Genomic DNA, 12,867 nt, shown 5'->3' on the forward strand with positions numbered 1-12,867 from the left:
AAGACCAGTTGTACTTACCAGCTTGCATAACCTCGGACATGATGTCAAGCAGCACATTTTAATTGAACGTGTTAATCGTGTTCCTCCACCCCATGCCACTCTGCAGGACCCAGAGTTCCAGCCCGAATTAGTGGCCTCTAAGTCCAACGCTGCGGCGGGCCTCTGCTCCTGGGTCCTAAACATCGTCAAGTTCTACCAGGTGTTCTGTGAGGTGGAGCCCAAGAGACAGGCTCTGAGCAAGGCCAACGCTGAGCTGGCTGCAGCCCAGGAAAAACTCACAGTCATCAAGACCAAGATCAACGTGAGTTAACCTAACACTGATCAGGTTGAATCTGATTTAGAAACAGTTCTTAGACTTGGTTTTATGGTCCACTATATCATGGTATCAGATCTAATTACTCTAAATACCTAATAATAAATTGTATGTTTCTTTAAGGGAGTATAAAATACATTCTATTCAGAGGCTGTTATATGCATCAAGAAATACATCTCAAGATGACAATCCCAATAGCTGTAAATAATAGCTGTGAGTCAACGGCCTATTGTTTATTTGACATTCAGACCCTCATCCTCAGCAGCCTCTATGCAGTCCCTCGTTATGAAGTCAGATCATGTAGCAGCCCTGCCGTAGCAGCCGCCTTGCTGTCTGCCAACGTCCAACCCTGAAGAGATTCTAGTTTGGACTCTAATAAGTTCCAAATCCACTTTTTTCCGCCTGTCATTTGTTCAGCTGTCAGCCAAAGCATTTGTGTAGAAAATGGCTCATGAGCCAGGGGGAATTAGTAATCCTCAGTATCATATAATATGAACCTGTGTGTCTCCACCAATTAATTGTGTTTGTCCTTGTAATAACTGCCTCCGTATGCCTAATAAATCCTTTGTGGAGATTGATCACATTTCAGCAACTTTCAGAAAACTGGGAAAGTTTTGTTTCATCCGGAGTAGCTTGTCGTCGGGTAACAAGCATTTAGATTTTAACAAGTTTTATCTGTCAACTCACCAAGCAATCTCTCTCTCTCTGTCTCTCTTTCTCTCCTGTGTGTGTGTGTGTGTGTGTGTGTGTGTGTGTGTGTGTGTGTGTGTGTGTGTGTGTGTGTGTGTGTGTGTGTGTGTGTGTGTGTGTGTGTGACAGCACCTTAATGAGAACCTGGCCAAGCTGACAGCCAAATTTGAGAAAGCCACGGCCGACAAGCTCAAATGCCAGCAGGAGGCTGAGTCCACCACTCGCACCATCTCTCTTGCCAACCGCCTGGTGAGTTGGCCAGACGCACACACACACACACACACACACACACACTTACCTGGGGGCATACACATCGCCTGCTGATCAGTATTCAGTAAGGAGATGTGTTGTGTTGACAGTGTGAGGGTGGTAATCTACATTATCCACTTGATGAGAGACAGGCCAACAAAGGAATAGAGGGATCAGCATTTTCTAAAAGTGTCAAACAACATTGTAATCATTATTGCTAAGTTAAGCTTATTATTTCCAAACCAGCTGTGTTCTATAACTTTATCACACTTCTATTCATTGATGTTATTGTAATTAAGACAGGTTACTGACGGTATACTTTTTTAATGAGTCTGCAGCTAGCAGGGTGCAGTGTGGGTAATCAATGTCACTCAGGGCAGAATGCTAATTGTAGAGCCTTAACTTTGACTTTTGTGTTAATCATGCCTTGGTATCAATATGAGATTTGAATGAAAATTCAAGATTCTTTTTAGAATCTTTTTTTTTATTTAACTAGGCAAGTCCGTTAAAAACAAATTCTTATTTACAATGACGGCCTACCCCGGGCCAAACCCAGACGACGCTGGGCCAATTTTGCGCCGCCCTATGGGACTCCCAATCACGGCCGGATGTGATGTACAGCCTGGATTCGAACCAGGGACTGTAGTGACGCCTCTGGCACTGAGATGCAGTGTCTTAGACCGCTGCACCACTTGAATTGTGATCTGTTTTGTCTCACTCCATGGTTATGTGTGGTGTTGTGTCCTGCCGTGTCACATTGTGTTGTGGTCTGTAGGTAGGTGGTCTGGCGTCAGAGAACGTGCGTTGGGCGGAGGCAGTGGAGAGTTTCAGACGTCAGGAGAGGACTCTGTGTGGGGACGTCCTCCTCATCACAGCGTTTGTCTCCTACCTGGGATACTTCACTAAGCGCTACCGACAGCAGCTCATGGACAACACCTGGAGACCATACCTCAGTCAGTTACAGGTGGGACAACGCACACACAGAGCCATATGCATACACACACACACACACACATAATAATCAACGTTTCTGTTTTCACATCATTGTAAAAGTGTTTACCATTCAGTTAATGAACATCCTGATAAGCAGCTGATGAATAGAATCAGAGCTGGACCAAAATCCCCCCCTATGAATCTCGAAGAGGACGGTTGTCCACCCCTGATCCATGCCATTTCGATGCCTGTGGCTTCCATGCTTGTTACTAACCACCGTCCCCCATCCCACCTCCCCTCTCTCCCAGGTGCCCATCCCAGTGACCCCCGACCTGGACCCTCTGACCATGTTGATGGACGACGCTGACATCGCGGCGTGGCAGAACGAGGGCCTGCCGGCCGATAGGATGTCCACGGAAAACGCCACCATCCTCACTTCCTGCCAGCGCTGGCCCCTCATGGTGGACCCCCAGCTACAGGGCGTCAAGTGGATCAAAAACAAATACGGAGAGGATCTACGCGTCATCCGCATCGGACAGAGAGGGTGAGTCACAAGATGGCAGCTGTTCTGGAGAGAGATTTTGAAGAGGGTATATAATGGGCTCTCCTTGACAATCTTAATAGAGACCATAATTGCCTCCTTTATTGGGCAGAGTGGGTGAGAAAGACTTTACTCAGAATCACTTCCTGGTTTAATAAATTGCTATAACGATGTAGATTAAACATTTTCTTCAATGAAATTTCCACATCATTACCCATCACCGATAGTGCAGGAGACGGTTCAACAAGCACAGTACAAAAAGTCTTTAAAATATTGGGTAAAACTGATTAAGGCGTAAGCTCTTTCTAGTGACAGTAAAACTCCTATTCACGGGTCTGTGTTGACTTTTGTGCATGTGTCTCTCAGGTATCTGGACTCCATAGAGAGAGCTCTGTCTGCTGGTGATGTGGTTCTGATTGAGAACCTAGAGGATACTGTAGACCCTGTTCTAGGGCCACTACTGGGGAGAGAAACCATCAAGAAGGGCAGGTGCGTGACTCTCTTAAGTGATTTCCAAAGCAATTTCCATCAAATCTGAAACCTGCTTTAAAATAAATGTGTCAGCCAGTTCCAGTAGGCTGAATCCTACCATGTGCATACCTACCTTGAACTGTCACTGTCATAAATTGAAGCGAGAAGTTCATTGACACATTTGAAATTTGAATTTATCCTAATACAGCATGACTTCAATCATCACACCTCCAACTACTCTCCTCTCCATCTACCTCTCCTCAGGTACATAAAGATAGGAGACAAGGAGTGCGAGTACAACCCCAGCTTTAGACTGATTCTCCACACTAAGCTGGCCAGCCCACACTACCAGCCCGAGCTCCAGGCCCAGTGTACCCTGATGAACTTCACCGTGACCAGGGACGGTCTGGAAGACCAGCTACTGGCTGCTGTGGTCAGCATGGAGAGGCCTGACCTGGAGGAACTCAAGGTGGGACACAGTTAGCATTTCACCTTAGTCTATGATGATGGTCGTTAGCTAGGTTTCCATCCCCTCCCCAAAAATGTTTTCAAGGGAATGATCAAATATTTGCATAACAAATATATGCACATTTTAACTGCGGAAGAGTGTTTCCTTCAAACTGACTGGATGGTTTTGTCACAAAAACTGTTGCAAAAAATTGCGAACTTGCCCAATCTCGTCTTGGTGCACCAGTCTCAACGTCAACAGTGAAGAGGCGACTCCGGGATGCTGGCCTTCTAGGCAGAGTTGCAAAGAAAAAGCCATATCTCAGACTGGCCAATAAATAGAAAAGATTAAGATTGGCAAAAGAACACAGACACTGGACAGAGGAACTCTGCCTAGAAGGCCAGCATCCCGGAGTCGCCTCTTCACTGTTGATGTTGAGACTGGTGTTTTGCGGGTACTATTTAATGAAGCTGCCAGTTGAGGACTTGTGATGCTCCTGTTTCTCAGACTATACACTCTAATGTACTTGTCCTCTTGCTCAGTTGTTGCTTCTTTAATCAGGACAACAGTTTCAGCTGTGCAAACATAATTGCAAACGGGTTTTCTAATGATCAATTAGCCTTTTAAAATGATAAACTTGGATTAGCTAACACAACGTGCCATTGGAACAGAGGAGTGATGGTTGCTGATAATGGGCCTCTGTACACCTATGTAGATATTCCATTAAAAATCAGCCGTTTCCAGCTACAATATTAATTTACAACATTAACAATGTCTACGCTGTATTTCTGATCAATTTGATGTTATTTTAATGGACAACAAATGTGCTTTTCTTTCAAAAACAAGGACATTTTTAAGCGACCCCAAACTTTTGAACGGTTTTGTGTGACGAGCATACATTACTGGAGGTGGGGAATCAACAGTGAGGATACTGTAGGAACATACGATGTGGCTCTGCCTCGGGTATCCAAACGAGCTCCAGACATTTACCAGTCAGACACTCAAACCAGTCAGGTTTCATTTAGTCTTTTCATCTTTCGTCTTCAGATACCATCTGAGAGTCACACTGTCAAGAGTTGAGCAGGGTTTGATGTCTCTTCTCCTTAGGTGTAACTAACAACAGATTCATCAACACTGACTAGAGTCAGCGACTTTCTGCAGCCTCTCATCATTATCTCGCTCCTCTTCTTTTAACAAAGTTTCGACATCACAAGCGGCTGCGTTAGAGCCCGCGGCGGCGAGCTCTTTGATTCCAAAAACAATCGTCAGACGCTTTGATTAGCGAGACGTTAACTGGAAGGGTGATAATTATTGGGCCCTGGGTCCATCACGTAGAGAATACTGTGTGTGTGTGTGTGTGTGCGCGCTCACATACGTCTGTCTGGTCTCCTCACTTAACTAGCCTCATCAACTGCATCTTGATGAGCAACTACTCAGCATTGTAATAATAATGTCGGTAAACTAGCCTGTCGCTTCAGTAACAACTCAGCATCGCATCTCAAATGACACCCTATTCCCTACGCAAGTAGTTCACTATTTCTGACCAGAGTCAATGGGATGTCACCTTGAACTGTGTACCAAAATAGCACCCGCATTACATTTAAACTTCATCCTCTGGTTGGGAAAACGGTGTCATTTGAGATGCTTGGCTTGCCTTACAGTGTTGATGGTAATGAGAGTGGAGGGTTGTTATGTAGGGAGAGAGAATGGCCGACATGTGCAGTATCTGAATGCAGGTAACTGGAAGAAGGGTCTTGGTCAAAGCCCAGGAACTTAATGATGCCACATGCTCACAGCATCGACGATAACCAGGATCGGCTTTGTGTCCACGGCCGTTGGATATGGATGGCATGAAGCCTTTAGACAGGACAGTCACTGAAACACTGCTACTATCAGCATCCCTGTCCATCCCTCGCTTTCAGTAATACACACACACATGCACACGCACACAGACTCTTGTCTTAATCTCCCTATCTCTTTCCCCCACTCTCTCCCCCCCACCGCATTAAACCAAATCAGAAAACCCAACTTTACTCAGAAACACATTCGGCTGACGGCAGTGTTTTGGGAGAGATCAGGAACTCTGATAATTGTAAAACTCAGTCAGCGGGTCGGAGCAGAGCGGAGTGGAGATTTACTGTAGCAGTGATTCTATTTACATCCAGTGGATTTCATTCAGCCTGCTGCTTGTTGGCATTGGGCCTCTGTAGGGAGGGTTTAATCAGACCTGTAGGCTTTCATCATCTGAAGACAAATCATTTTTAATAACCTGAAAACACACATGCACACACACACACACACACAGATGGGCACACACACACACAGAGAGATGGGCACACACACACACACAGATGGGCACACACACACACACAGATGGGCACATACACACAGAGATGGGCACACACAGAGATGGGCACACACACACACACACACAGAGAGATGGGCACACACACACACACACACACACACACACACACACACACACACACACACACACACACACACACACACACACACACACACACAGATGGGCACACACACACACACAGATGGGCTCACACACACACACAGATGGGCTCACACACACACACAGAGATGGGCTCACACACACACACACACACACACAGAGATGGGCTCACACACACAGAGATGGGCTCACACACACACACACACACAGAGATGGGCTAACACACACACAGAGATGGGCTCACACACACACACAGAGATGGGCTCACATACACACACAGAGATGGGCTCACACACACACACAGAGATGGGCTCACACACACACACAGAGATGGGCTCACACACACACAGATGGGCACACACACACACAGATGGGCACACACACACACAGATGGGCACACACACACACAGATGGGCACACACACACACAGATGGGCACATACACACACACAGATGGGCACATACACACACACAGAGATGGGCTCACACACACACAGATGGGCACACACACACAGACGGGCACACACACACACAGATGGGCACACACACACACAGATGGGCACATACACACACACACACAGAGACGGCACACACACACAGACGAGCACACACACAGACGAGCAGTTACAAACACACACACAGAGATGGGCACACGCACACAGAGATGGGCACAGACACACACAGAGATGGGCACAGACACACACACAGAGATGGGCACACACACACAGACGAGCAGTTACAAACACACACACAGAGATGGGCACACGCACACAGAGATGGGCACAGACACACACAGAGATGGGCACAGACACACACACAGAGACAGCACACACACACAGAGACAGGCATTTACAAACACAAACACACACAGAGATGGGCAGAGACACACACACACAGAGATGGGCACACACATAGATGGGCACACACAAACGCACACAAAACGGCAGTGTTATTTTAAGCCGCCTGTGTGTCCCCTCAGCAAAACGCAGCGGAGAAGTGAAATGTGATTTAATGAAGCTTGTTTAATTAGCATTTCATGGAGATGGGAGGAGAGGAAGAAGAAGAAGAGGAAAAAGAGGGGAAGGAAAAGACGTGATGTGGAACTCTTATCTTTTTAATTAACGTTAAAAGTTAAGCGGGGTAAACGCGTGGCTAACTCCATGCACCTGCTATCCAAACAATTCCCAGTAGAATTTGTTTATTTGGTTATAACCTGTTCTGTGTTCCCCAGTAAACAACACGTTTCCTCTCTACTGACTGATAACAATCACAGTACTGATAGGAGCCTGTAAATAGAGCCTGTCTGTAGACCTGTTTATTGTCTCTGAATTAACTTCATGTCATTATTCCTCTAATGAGTTTAGAGTTTAGCTACTGAGCTGAATAGGATAGTTTGGATGCTGATTGGTTGATAGGCATTAGTTATTCATGATAATCCACGGGTAATAATATAATATATGCCATTTAGCAGACGCTTTTATCCATAGCATTTTAGTCATGCAAGCATACATTTTACATACGGGTGGTCATGGGAATTCGAACCCAGTACCCTGGCGTTATAAGCGCCATGCTTTACCAACTAAACTACAAAGGACCGTAATGCCTGATAACGGTTATATTTGAAATATTCCCTGTCCCATAGTTCAGCCAGACAATTCATAAACTTTATCTCCACTGGAATAAAGATGTTGCCAACGTTAGATGTTTTATTCAAACAGCGGGGGTTTGTATAAACCTTGCTGCGCTTTGCATTCACGTCGAGCCTAACAACAGCCCTAAACTGTGTGTTATTCTCGATAATCCATGGGTTCTCTTGCCTTATTGCTTAATGAACTCATCCAAAGTCCAGTTAAGAAGTGTCAAATGTCAACACTCCATTTTCAGAGAGGGGCACACCCATAGAAACCCCCTAACAATTCTAATAAGGCCTCCCACTCGTGAGCAGTGTTTTTGTGTGTGCGTACATGAGTGTGTGTCTGATGCAGCCTAGGAGAGTGGGAGAGAAAGAGAGCGATCCGTTTTCCATATTGCCTCACCAGGGCTGTTCACTGGCTCTCAGTAATCATCTGCCTGAAATGATAGATGTATTATCTCTTTTTAATCCCAATTAGGGATTTCTGCTATCTGGTTAATTGTTTGTTTTTCCCAGGCCGGGTAATTACGTGAACAATATGCCGACTGAGAACTAAACATTAATAACTGACTCATTAAAAACTGGGGGTGTTTTGATGTGGAGCGCTTTGCCCTCGTACAGTGGAAAGAGAGGGGAGACAGAAGAGAGGAGAAGGTCAAGGTCGTGGGGTGAACTCACAGGGCAAATTGCTTCACTTGAACCCCTCCAATTATACATATACTTGTTTCTCCAATTATGTACCTCCAATTATATACAGTATGTCCTTGACACCATTCTTGTTACTGATTTGGAACACATTGGCATGTAATTGTTTTGGGACTAACTAGAATCAATCACCCAACCAGGTTACAGCTAAGAAGCAATCAGTAGAAGAGCAGGAAGACTGTGCAGGAAAGTTTTTTGGGGGGATGAAACGGCAGGAGGCCAAGCAGAGCGAAGGACAACGAAACAAGGGTCCTGTCTATCTTTGAAAAGTGAAAGTTTTGTGGTACCCTGGCATTTTAAAACAAAGGGTGTTAAAACCAAAGCATTGAGGCTTTCTCAGAAGGCCAGGTTCACCTCTCCATATGGTGTGCGATGATTAATACCCCTTAATCCAGGCCATGTGCAGGCATTCTGGAGTGTGTGTGTGTGTGTGTGTGTGTGTGTGTGTGTGTGTGTGTGTGTGTGTGTGTGTGTGTGTGTGTGTGTGTGTGTGTGTGTGTGTGTGTGTGTGTGTGTGTGTGTGTGTGTGTGTGTGTGTGTGTGTGTGTGTGTGTGATCCGTCCAGCGTCTGTCCGTGTGTTTGTGTTTGTTTGGTTTACCATCAAAGCCTGTGGATCCTGCAGCAGCATCGACTCTCTCATCAGACGGCAGCAGGGTGGTGGAAGTCTGTTGGCCGCTGCTTGATGTCCTCAGCCTTGAGAGGAAGACATTCTAATCCACCCCAGAGCCTCCTCTTCATCTATCGAGATAGCCCATGCAGAGACCATTGATTGCTTCTGCCTTTGAGGCATCCTTCAGTATGCCTGCGCGGAATGAAGCCCCCACCATCACCTTTAATGTGTGTTTATCTACCACCAGCAGTAATTAGTGTCCCGAATCAAGGATGGGCCACACGTAGTTCAACAGTGTTTCTAATCAAACATGACCATCGTCCAACCCTGAGCAACCCATCGCCCTTGGTGCCTTGTTTACCTCAAGGAACTTTCGAGGTTCGCCAAGGATAGAATAGAATAGACTAGAACTTTACTGTCCACCCTGAGAGCGACATTAGCATTTGGCTTCACCTCACGAGATAAACAATAACCCCAGGTCAGCCGCTACGGAAGAGAGAGGATTTGTTTTAATGGCTATTTGGGTTTCTTTGAGTTTGTTAATCTTACCTTTTTGACCCTTGTGTGTAGAGTCTCTGTGTATTTTACTGCAATGTTTTATTTCATCTGTTTTAGTCCAATCTTTATTTGCCATTTGTTTATTTCTGTCTGTATGTTACTGTAGTGGAACCTGACGAAGCAGCAGAATGGTTTTAAGATCACGTTGAAGATCCTGGAGGACAACCTGCTGTCCCGTCTCTCCTCCGCCTCAGGGAACTTCCTGGGAGACACAGAGCTGGTGGAGAACCTGGAGATCACCAAACGCACTGCCGCAGAGATAGAGGAGAAGGTTCTCTCTCTTTTATTATCTCTATTTTTATCTCTGTCTGTTTCTGAGTCTCTGTCTCTCTCGCTTTCTCTCTTTCTAGCTTTCTTTCTTTCTCTCTCATCTCTGTGAAATAGCAGGAGAGGAGAAGATGGTTTTGGAGTTTAAGATGGTTTGAGTTAATATTGGAGCGGGTCTGGGTTGAAATATTTACGAGTATATAAGCCTGAGGTAGACTGCCATTAGGGTTTAGCCGAAGAACACCAGTCCCTCCTGCAGCAAAGCACCCCCACAACATGATGCTGCCAGCCCCGTGCTTCATGGTTGGGATGGTGTTCTTCGGCTTGCAAGCGTTCCCCTTTTTCCTCCAAACATAACGATGGTCATTATGGCCAAACAGTTCTATTTTTGTTTCATCAGAACAGAGAACATTTCTCCAAATAGTACGATCTTTGTCCCCGTGTGCAGTTGCAAACCGTACTCTGGCTTTTTTATGGCGGTTTTGGAGCAGTTGCTTCTTCCTTGCTGAGCGGCCTTTCAGGTTATGTTGATATAGGACTCGTTTTACTGTGGATATAGATACTTTTGTACCTGTTTCTTCCAGCATCTTCACAAGGTCCTTTGCTGTTGTTCCGGGATTAATTTGCACTTTTCACACCAAAGTACGTTCATCTCTAGGAGACAGAACTCTCCTTCCTGAGCGGTATGACGGCTTCGTGGTCCCATGGTGTTTATACTTGCATACTATTGTTTGTACAGATGAACGTGGTACCTTCAGGTGTTTGGAAATTGCTCCCAAGGATGAACCAGACATATGGAGTTGTACATTTTTTTCTGAGGTCTTGGCTGATTTCTTTTGATTTTCCCATGATGTCAAGCAAAGATGCACTGAGTTTGAAGGTAGGCCTTGTAATACATCCACAGGTACACCTCCAATTGACTGAAATTATGTAAATTAGCCTATCAGAAGCTTCGAAAGCCATGCCATCATTTTCTGGAATTTTCCAAGCTGTTTAAAGGCACAGTCAACTTAGTGTATGTAAACTTCTGACCCATTGGAATTGTGTGGAGTGGTTGAAAAATGAGTTTTAATGACTCCAACCTAAGTGTATTTAAACTTCCGACTTCAACTGTAGTATGCAAAGGTACGACAAAGCTAGACGTCTGCTCTCAATGCTACTGTAAACCCTAAGCAAGTGGGGATGTCGTAGCTCTGCACCTTTTTGGAAAGATCCCGCTCTCTCGCTCTCTCTATCTCCAAATGAGGAGCTATTAGCAATGGTAATTTATTAACCTTTTACCGCAGTGGGCTAAATCAGGGTCACAGAGAGTGTTTCTTGGTAGTCTTAAACAAATCTACTTTGAAACAAAAGTATACACCTCACACACATGGTTATAGGCTTACAAAAAGAAGAACCTGCACCATGTCAGATAAAAAAAATAACATTGACTTATGAAAAATATGAATAACATTCCACCCATGAGGCCACTAGAGTGTGATTTGGTCATTTGACTGCAGGAAAGGGTAATCTCCACCTCTAGAGACTATCCTACAGAGGTTTTTGAATACACAGTATATTGAGATACTGATGCAGAGCCTCCTGCTCACTGCTTACTGTACTCGCTTACTGTAGATCGAAACGTTGGCACAATCACAAATTGTGAAACTTGGCAAGTGAGCAGTAGAAAAGCTCTTCATTAGGCTCAAGGACACCGCTTAGAGACTGAGATGTGAGAGTGGATTCCTTTACAAAGTGCCACCACTTTGGTAATACTGGCGCAGTATGTTCAGTAAATGTGTGGCAACATATTTTTCACCTTCTCTATAGGCATGTTGAATTGGATCATTAAATTGGAATGGCTGCTTTGTTCAGTGGGAGATGGTGTTATTGTACTCTCTGTTATAATTTGCTCTAATTTCCCTGGCTGGTGAATGAATCCTATGTGTGTTTTACTTGCCTTTGTGTGTGTGTATTTACGCGTGTGTGTTTGCTGTGTGTGTATTGCAGGTTAAAGAAGCCAAGGTGACTGAGGCCAAAATCAACGAGGCGCGGGAGCACTATCGGCCTGCGGCAGCCCGAGCATCCTTATTGTACTTCATAATGAACGACCTCAATAAGATCCACCCAATGTACCAGTTCTCTCTCAAGGTACACCCACCTCTCTATTGACCTGACCTGTTATTGACACTCCCTAGTGAGCACACACACAGTTCACTGTTCTCTTTTTCTCTAGGTACTTTCTCTAATAACCCACCATGTTTCTCCCGGCCTCAGAGCTCCCCAGTGAGCTAAGTCTTTACCCACGCTGCTCTGTTTTCTGCCTTTTCCTCCATTAGCTTCCAGTGTTTTATGCTTTCTGCTCTTTGTGTTTGTCGCTTCCTAACGCTGTTATGCTTCACCTAATGTCCCTGCTATTGTCACCCTCCAAAGCACTGAGGAGTCATGGGGTGAGATATGGTTTGCAATCACACTGCTCTCTGCAGGTAGCTAGCCACCCTGGGCCAACTGTAGAGAGTTTAAAGGCCCAGTGCAGTCAAAAATGTGATGTTCCAATATTTGATATATATTTTCACACTATGAGGTTGGAATAATGCTGTGGCATTTTGAAAATGATGATGATGCCCTTTTAGTGTAAGAGCTGTTTGAAAAGGCCGACTGAAATTTCAGCCTGTTTTGGTGGGATGAAGTTTTGGCCTGCCTGGTGACATCAAAATTAGTTCGCCAATAAGAAAGAGTTACAAACCTCTCTTCCAATAACAGCAAATGTTCAGTTTTCCCCTCCCACTCAAACCACTCCCAATAAAATTCTTGCTTGACAAATTGCTCTTTCCTAAGAAGCTTTCTTTTACCCTGTTTTCTCCCCAATTTCGTGGTATCCAATTGGTAGTTACAGTCTTGTCTCATCACTGCAACTCCCGTATGGACTCGAGAGTCGAAGGTCGAGAGCTGTGCGTCCTCCGAAACACAACTCAACCGAGCTGCACTGCTTCTTGACACAAT

At 45.2% G+C, this 12,867-nt stretch overlaps 1 protein-coding gene across 1 annotated transcript in view; it reads left to right on the forward strand.

Annotated features, from left to right (window-relative positions):
- The window catches only part of dnah9 (dynein, axonemal, heavy chain 9), a 143,485-nt gene that overhangs the window by 96,717 nt on the left and 33,901 nt on the right, over positions 1 to 12,867 (forward strand). Inside the window, exons 56-63 of the mRNA XM_071409795.1 lie at positions 107 to 301; positions 1,133 to 1,252; positions 2,028 to 2,216; positions 2,494 to 2,729; positions 3,093 to 3,215; positions 3,462 to 3,666; positions 9,725 to 9,889; positions 11,875 to 12,015. Of these exons, the coding sequence (XP_071265896.1) occupies positions 107 to 301; positions 1,133 to 1,252; positions 2,028 to 2,216; positions 2,494 to 2,729; positions 3,093 to 3,215; positions 3,462 to 3,666; positions 9,725 to 9,889; positions 11,875 to 12,015 (1,374 nt within the window). The remainder of the gene's footprint in view (positions 1 to 106; positions 302 to 1,132; positions 1,253 to 2,027; positions 2,217 to 2,493; positions 2,730 to 3,092; positions 3,216 to 3,461; positions 3,667 to 9,724; positions 9,890 to 11,874; positions 12,016 to 12,867) is intronic.

The sequence above is a fragment of the Salvelinus alpinus genome, chromosome 7 (genome assembly GCF_045679555.1).
Source record: "Salvelinus alpinus chromosome 7, SLU_Salpinus.1, whole genome shotgun sequence".
Taxonomy (NCBI): domain Eukaryota; kingdom Metazoa; phylum Chordata; class Actinopteri; order Salmoniformes; family Salmonidae; genus Salvelinus; species Salvelinus alpinus.